The sequence below is a fragment of the Cryptomeria japonica genome, chromosome 10 (assembly GCF_030272615.1).
Source record: "Cryptomeria japonica chromosome 10, Sugi_1.0, whole genome shotgun sequence".
NCBI classification, from domain to species: Eukaryota; Viridiplantae; Streptophyta; class Pinopsida; order Cupressales; family Cupressaceae; genus Cryptomeria; species Cryptomeria japonica.
In genome coordinates this window covers 360,753,678-360,762,165 of record NC_081414.1, presented here as the reverse complement: position 1 = coordinate 360,762,165, position 8,488 = coordinate 360,753,678, and the positions used below count along the sequence as shown (strand labels likewise).

The following is an 8,488-nucleotide window of genomic DNA, read 5'->3' as shown; positions in this document are numbered from 1 at the left end:
GAGTGAGATATACCTAAGTAAAACGAGAGAAGAGGTATAGGGTATTTTCTCCTACGTCAACTTCGACAAAGGTGTGCATAGGATCAAAGACAACAAGGAACCTTCTATGATTATTTATGTAAATTTTTTAGTCTCATTAGTACATAAAATTAAAATATTTCATTATTTACTACTTTTAGATGTTTCAATTCTTTTGGGAGCAAAAAATGAAAAAAAAAAAAGACTGTATGCAAAATTTGTGAGTATTTAAAGTTTTAAAAATGAAGGATTAACTTCAAATGATTATAATTATTTTTTTGGTGTATTATATAATAAATTTACCTTATCCATTGTACAGTTCTCTAAATCACCTTTCCAATGCCTATAAAAAATCAAAATTTTGATAAGAAACACAAAAGTTATGCCTATTTTACTAAAGTATGTTTTTAGGCTACAAAACAAATATCCATTTTGGAAAACATGACATCACAACAATAATGTTAGGAAACGGATATTCGTTATCCATTTTGGTTTGGTACCAACAAACCAAATTAAAATTTTTCCCAACTCATACAAAAAGTCAAAGTGGAATTCAGCGTGTTTGGCAAAGTAAAAAACACTTTTTTTCCCCATTGCCACTTTTTGGCCTACCATGATCTTGCACATACCCTAGTCTACTTCAAAAATTTCTTATCACATTTAGTGAGATTGTTTGTATATTCTTGTACAAAATAATGAATATGAGGCCAATTGTAGGTCATTTCTAGATTGTAAATCATGCATGACTACACATTTACCATTTTCTTTGAAATATCAAATTAATGCACCAATATTTGAGTAAGAACTCAATTTCCATAACCATTTTTTCTCTCTCTTCCTTAATATTTTTCTTTTCTATAAAATTCTAAAATAAAGTTTGAGTATTAAATTAAATCTAAAGAGAAATTCTTTTGAATCTTTCAATTAACTTCTATTTATAAACCTATAAAATTGAGAATTCTTGACAATATTTTAAATAGAATTAATAAAAGTTATCCATTATTCCTCAAAATATAACAAAATAATTATTGGTATTAAAACATAAATGCCAAATCCTATGAATTCAATGAGATCTTGCCACTTAAAGCTCTAGTAAGTAAATAAATATCATGTTTCCAAACTTCCCTTTTTTATAATAGTCTATGACAAACCCTTAGTAAACCTAGTGCATCAAGACTAGATAATCAAAGCCTTGGGACTCTAATTTCTATCTTGGAGTCTAAATCTTTCAAGAGAAAGGATTTCATTTATAGAATTATATATGTGTTATTTGTGACTATAAATCACATCAATAGAGGTGGCCTTAGAAGGAGGGATTTTTAATAGCATCAAGATTTACATGCTAGAGCCAAGAAGAGCCCATATAAGCTCTCAATTTAGCAACTCCAAAGGAGAATTTGTTGAATTAAAAGATTCAAAAATATGTCAAAGAACATGAACCAATTCCATCGAAGTTGTACTATAAAACGAGAATTTAGTTATTCCTTGAATGACTCCTATTGTGTTCTTTGACATCAAGTCTCCCATTTATTTCCTTGTGCACCATGATTTTCCAAAATATCCTAAGAAACTATGTCCGAAATATCAATTATGTAGAGATGTATAAGATCATCTATGAATTTTCAAGGACACTTTCTTCCAAGAAATAATTCAACATGAATAATAATCCATAAAACAAATAATAATCAGCATGAACAACAAGCTATAGAACAAATATGCAAACTTTGAGAATAGATCTAGAAATAAGAGTTAGAAAGGAACTTGTATTTGCAATTTGAGTCCAAAATTAATGGGCTATGAGGCTAGGCATTACTATCCTAGAGGTGTCTAATATAAATATCATAAATAGATTCCAGATTAGGATGTCACACTGATTATCTCTATGAAATTCCATCGAAAAAATATTGAACTATGGGGCTAAGTCATAACATCCAGGGTTTTCGGGTTCTTTAAAGTCTGAATCTCTTTGTCTTAGTCAACACTTTATGAATCTATAATCTTTCTTTGTTAGAGTCGAGTCCTAAACACAAAAGAAAGAGAAAATAGTGTTGCGTTGTATAGGGGTTTGCCTTGGTCAAACCTTGGGTTGGAATTAACCCTACAATAATAATGATGGAAAAGAGACCTTAGCCTTGCAAGGAAGAAGCTGAAGACCTTAAAGAAATATAGAATTGAAATTTTATACCTTTTCTATGAATCTCCTTGCCTTGAAGTCTCATGAAAGGTTGATGTTGTTAGGTGGAAGATCATGCATTCCTTCACATAAACTTGATCATGGTTGCCATCTATAATTTTTGAAAATCTAAATACTTGACCTATCTTTCACTAGATTGAGAATGCTTGATTGCTTGCTCAATTCAATTGCTTGATGTGAATTGAATTCCTTGATGAGAGATGTTTTAAATGCGGGGTAAGACTTTCTTTTATACTCAACCTCATGAAACATGTTAAAAATTTATTGGGAGCACTTTGTAGCTCAACTTTTTTTGACTGTTAGAGGGTTCAAATTTGGGCCACTTTTGGCTAGACTATGATGTTGGGTGCTCTAGTCTAGGGGACTAGGGTGCTAGGAAACCTAGTCCAAGATGACGAGGGCCCTAGTCTAGTCCTCCTGGAGCAGGATCTAGGTTAGAGAACCAAAAACAGTGCAAAGACCTCAGATTTGGCATTGGTTTGAGAAAAATCAATCAATCTTGGGGGCAAGGAGGGAGAAGCACCAAAGTGAGCCCCAAATGAGTATGAAATTGTACGAGGACACAATTTATGATACTACGGTAAGACACATCATTATTGTTAGGATGAATGGAACTTGTGATTTTTCATTGTGGGTTCAATTGGCCCTACAAATTTAATTGTTTGTTTTTAAATTTTAAAATAAAATATAAAATTAAAACCAATGTTTCCTTTTCCGCTAGTCATTTAGGTTCACTAATGTGTGAATTACACCAATTCCAAATTACCCACTAAGGTGGTGTAATTAATTACTAGCCTCAATTAGAAATGGACCATCAAGTGATTTGGAATGTGAAAATAACATCTAGGTTCAAGAGCTTTAAGAAGAATCAATTATGGATAATATGCATGTGCCTTCATCCTAGGAGCATATTATATGCTTGTTTTCTCAACCTTGTTTCATTATCATTGAATTATTCCATCTAAGGACCCTCTAATTGAGAACTTGACCATCAAAATTCTAGTAGATTCCTATAGCATTCCCTTAGATGTTCATAAACAATGCACATCCTTAAGCGAACTTAGACATCAAAAGATCAAGATGAGTAAGTTTCATATTGTATGTAAAATCTGGTCAAGCCAAGTTCTTAACTTATAAGATCACTTCCACATGTCAAATTAGTTTTGCACTCAAAGAGTTCATTTGCAAAAGAGACCCTAGATAACAGAATCAAAATTACAATGACAATAGATAAACTTTCAAAACCTTCACAAATAGATTTCTAGAAAATATGATATTTTCTTTATCTAAAATATTGTTTAACAATATTTCTAAATATCAATTATGCAAAAAATTTAATATCAATACTAAATGTCAATGGAATCACTCTTTGAAATTTTATTAAACATCTAAATTTCTAAAAATTCCCATAATGCAATACCCAATGGCTATCCAGCCGACTGCATGAACAATTGGCTAGTTGAAAGGAGAAATAGATAACGCGTAACAATTGTTTACAGTGGTGGAGAGTCACAACATGTACGACCAGAATGATAAGCTATATGACCCATAATGACATAACCATGAAAGCTTCAGAACAGTACCTAAAAGTCTCTCTGATATTAACAGACAAGTTGAAAAAGCCACAGTACAGCCATTAAAGAAAACGTACTCGTGTGAAACGAGTGGAGATGATCTCGACTTCAAAGTTTCCACCATAAATCCCCAGCAACATCCGTACCAGAGACACGACCTGCAATAATACGAGGTATCTCCTACTGTTGGGGGAGAATTCGTAGCCATGAATAAAATGTAAGGAAAGGAAAAAGATTCTTAGTCATCCTAAGAGCGTATCATAGGTTTGTTATTCTCAACCTTGTTTCATTGTCATTGAATTGTGTTCCATTTAAGGGCCTAATTGAAAAATTGACCATCACAATTCTAGTAGATTCGTATAGTGTTTCCTTAGATGTTCATAAACAATGCCTATCCTTATGTGAATTTAGTTACCAAAGCATAAAGATGAACAAGTTTTAGATTGTACAAGAATTAATCAAATTAGGGTTGTGACTTATAAGATCACTTCTACATGTCAAATTAATTTTTCACTCACGGAGTTAAATTGTAAAAGTGATCCTATATAGCACAATCAAAGTTGCAAATCAATGACCATGGATAAACATTCAAAACTTTCACAAATAGTTTCTAGAAGATATGATATTTCTGTAATCTAAAATAATGTTTAACAATGCATTTAAATATCAACTATTAAACATTTAACAAATCAAAATTGACTTGAAAGAGCTCATTTGCAAAAGGCGCCCTAGATAACACAATCGTAATTACAAATCAATAACAAAAAATAAACATTCAAAACCTTCACAAATACATTTATCATAATGTTTAACAATAAATTTAACTATCAAAGTTATTAAACCAAATACCAAATAAATCAAATTTTTTATAATCTTACTTATCAAACACTAATTATCTAGATTAATATGTATCTGATTGAATACTTTTAATTGACTTACATAGGTATGAAAGGAGAAGTAAGGCGTAATCAACATTGTTTACACTGGTGGAGAGTTCCAACATGTACGACCAAAATGATAAGCTATATGACCCATAATGACATAACCATGAAAGCTTTAGAACAGTACCTAAAAGTCTATATGATATTAACAGACAAGTTATGAAAGCCACAGGACGGCCATTACAGAAAAAGTACAAGTTTGAAACGAGTAGACTTGATCTCGACCTCAAAGCTTTCACCATAAATCACCAGCAATTTCACGAGTAGACTTGATCTCGACCTCAAAGCTTTCACCTACCGTTGGGATGACTGGATCTAACAATCCTTAGTCATGACTGGAATGAAATGAAAGATTAGATTTTAAATAACATTCACGAGTCAAAAGAGTCTATGGGATGCAAAGAGCAGCACACGATTCGTCTTAGTCTTATAAAATTTGTAATCTTTTTTCGAGATGAAATCTTAGATATTTACTGTTTTGTTCATACTTTCCTCAAACAAAATGTTTAAATTGTCACTTAAAGATGTCCTCAAAATTGATATAGATGTCGAGCAAGAAAAGAGTTTCAATAAAGTTCGTTTCAATAAAGTTCATGAGTTAAAGTAGTCTATGGTATGCAAGTGCAGCACACAAACCCTCTTAGAAAAAACACAAACCCTCTAAGAAAAAAGGGCACCAAAGTCTTATTAAGTAATCTTTTCTCAAGATCAAATCTTCAACAGTAAATTTTGAAATTTTATCCAATCTTGTCTCCTTAAACAAAATGCTTAAATCGTCACTTTTCAATGTTTTTCAAACCTGATATGGATGTCGAACACTTGATGACAAAACGCCAATATATTTTCCACCATTCCCTTGAATTCCAATAAGTGTGAAACGAATCTTCAAAAATTAAGTTGCAGGAATACCATTGAAGTACACATCAGTGGCGTAATGGAGATGTGAACTTTTCTTGGTCGGTGGGTCCTAACAAACATTCAAAGGACCCAGAAGGAATCCCATCTCATAACTGAAGTGAGAAATGGAAAGTAGAATAAATCAGTTCAAGATCTCCCAATCAATGGCCATTTCGTTTGGTTTTAGAACTCTTCTCTTAAAACAAAAAATTAGTTTTCCTATGTTGCCTGCTTCTCCTTCACAGATCTCCAATGCCAGTGGAGTCCGTGCTGTAGGTTGCCCTACCTAACTATACCTGATTTGATTCCTATGTCCAACTTTATAACTCACTTTGCCTTCACTCCCACTTTTCACCTGACTCCACACCTTACTGCGATTTAACACACAACTTGTAAACCCTTATGTTCAGATTTGCTCTATAAATTATGTATTTCGCTGTTCTAATTAACGTGTCACACAGCACTTAAAAATGAAAATAATTGTTTTGGTTTCTGATTCCTTACGTTACAGTGACAGAATTGACTATAGGCCACACCATGGTTTAATTTTAATTAGGCCATTTCAACAGCCAATAATTGACACAGGGAATTCCATGGACCAAGCAAAAACGAGACGTGTGAATGAATCCATAATCCTTCACTTTGGTAGTTTTGTACAAATCATCAGTACAGGAAATATGATTCAGAATCAGTATCTAGTTACGTGGATGAGAATCTAACAGATGTTGTTATATAAACCCATCATTGCTGCCTCTCAAATGCAGGACCAAATTATAGTTTGTGTCTTGGGTGGTCTTGATATGCTCACTTAGAGAGAGAACCAAAAAAAAAGAATTAGGGAGCTAGAATCTAGATATGACAGAACCATTAGCTAGATCTCTTTGTAAACTTCTGCTGCTCTTTTGTGTCATAGATGGAATTCAATGCAGATTCCAAATCCCCAAGCTTTCTGTGAATGAAATTGTTGGTGAGAAGCTTCCTCAGCAACAAAAGACATTAAGAGTTGAGCTTGTTCATAGAGATTCATTATCTCCCAATATTACAGCCACAGAACGTCTGAAAAGAGCCATAGAAAGAAGTCATGAGAGGCTACAAAAATTTCAGCTCTCTCATTCATATCATGACAAGTTGGTGGATGATATCAAAGATGCTCAAGGTCGTGTAAGTGCAGGAAATGGAGAATTCCTTCTGAAAGTCTCAATTGGCAGCCCTGCTTTGTCCTACTCTGCAATTCTGGACACAGGGAGTGACTTAACATGGACCCAATGCAAGCCATGTGTTGAATGTTACAAACAGCCCACTCCAATCTTTGATCCTTCCAAGTCCTCTACATTTAGTACAATCCCTTGTACAAGTTCTCTGTGTCAGGCTCTTCCATCATCTATATGCTCTAAATCACAGTGTGAATATCTCTACACTTATGGTGACTATTCCTCCACTCAGGGTATCCTTTCATATGAGTCATTCACCCTTTCTTCTGAAAAGCTTCCCCATATTGCATTTGGCTGTGGCCTAGACAATGAAGGAAGTGGGTTCTCTCAAGGAGGTGGTCTTATAGGTTTTGGAAGGGGGCCCTTATCATTCATTTCACAGATTGGTAGCTCTGTGGGCAACAAATTTTCTTATTGTCTTATGTCCATTAATGACCCTCCTTCTAAAACTAGTCCTTTGATCCTAGGGACAAGTGCAGGCCTTAGTAGCAAGTCTGTGGGCACTACTCCTCTTCTCCAAAACAGTGCACAGAAAACCTTCTATTATCTTTCCCTAGAAGGAATAAGCATTGGGTCCAAGTTATTAGACATCCCTGCTGATACTTTTAGTTTTCAGTCTGATGGGTCTGGTGGAATCATCATAGACTCTGGAACAACCATCACTTATTTAGAGCAGAGTGGTTATGATGTTCTGAAGAAAGGATTGCAGTCTGCAGTTAAGCTTCCAGAGGCTGATGGTTCTGCAATTGGATTGGACCTCTGCTATACTTCTGCAGCCGCTACTGCAAAATTTCCCAGTTTTATTTTCCATTTCAAAGGAGCTGATTATGTTTTACCCAAGGAGAATTACTTGATTGAGGATACCAGTGGTCTTGTCTGCCTTGCAATGTTACCCAGCTCAGGCCTCTCTATATTTGGGAATGTTCAACAGCAGAATGTTCATATCCTTTACGACCTTGAGAAAAATACCTTGTCCTTTGCTCCCACTGTTTGCGATAGCCTGTAAGCAATAGCATGGATAGCCTATGTAAATTTTCATGCAAGAAATATATCCTACCTGCAGTAAGTCTTCCTACTATAAGAAATCTACGTGTACTTCTATGTTTGTACTGAATCCTTATTGTTCATTGATTTGGTACCTATATGTACTGTAGATATAGTTAGTTTTTGTAATTTCATATTGCTGGAGCTGACAACATCTGGAACTGCTTAATAAGCACTAAACAGAAGTGATGTAGAATCAGTTGTGCAGTCACATCATCTAATATATGGCCTACTTGCTTTGGTATCGATTGGGTTACAAGAAGTGTTTGGTGCTCTTTATTATCAACATGATAGCCAATAGAATATTTTTAAGAGATTAAAGATAGTTTAAAATATATAAGATTAAGAGATTGGTATCTTTCAGTTTTAAAAATGTTGAACAGCTGTTGACAAAATTGATGACAAGTTTTTTATATTTTTTAATAAATTTGGTAAAGAAACAACTTCGGATTATTATGCATTTATTTATATTGTATTAGTTTGGTTTAATTGAGTAAGATTTGTGTCAGTAAGGAATCTTCGAAACCCGTTTTATTGAAAGGGATGATGGATGAAAAATTGTTCATAAATATACAAAACAGCGCATACCCTTTGATTCTATCAAATAGG

At 33.8% G+C, this 8,488-nt stretch overlaps 1 protein-coding gene and 1 long non-coding RNA gene across 2 annotated transcripts; one reads left to right on the top strand and one right to left on the bottom strand.

Moving 5' to 3' along the window:
• Nucleotides 1-4,632: 4,632 nt before the first annotated feature.
• Nucleotides 4,633-5,996, bottom strand: LOC131859630 (uncharacterized). The gene is made up of 2 exons (XR_009359258.1): nucleotides 5,527-5,996; nucleotides 4,633-5,062 (listed from the first exon to the last, which is right to left on the bottom strand). It is a non-coding gene; the product is annotated as an uncharacterized LOC131859630 (long non-coding RNA).
• A 376-nt stretch (nucleotides 5,997-6,372) lies between these two features.
• On the top strand, nucleotides 6,373-8,125 carry LOC131042795 (aspartic proteinase nepenthesin-2). Its single transcript, XM_057976117.2, has one exon. It carries the CDS (start codon nucleotides 6,480-6,482, stop codon nucleotides 7,839-7,841), a length of 1,362 nt encoding a protein of 453 aa, XP_057832100.2. The 5' UTR covers nucleotides 6,373-6,479; the 3' UTR covers nucleotides 7,842-8,125.
• The last annotated feature ends 363 nt before the right edge of the window (nucleotides 8,126-8,488 follow it).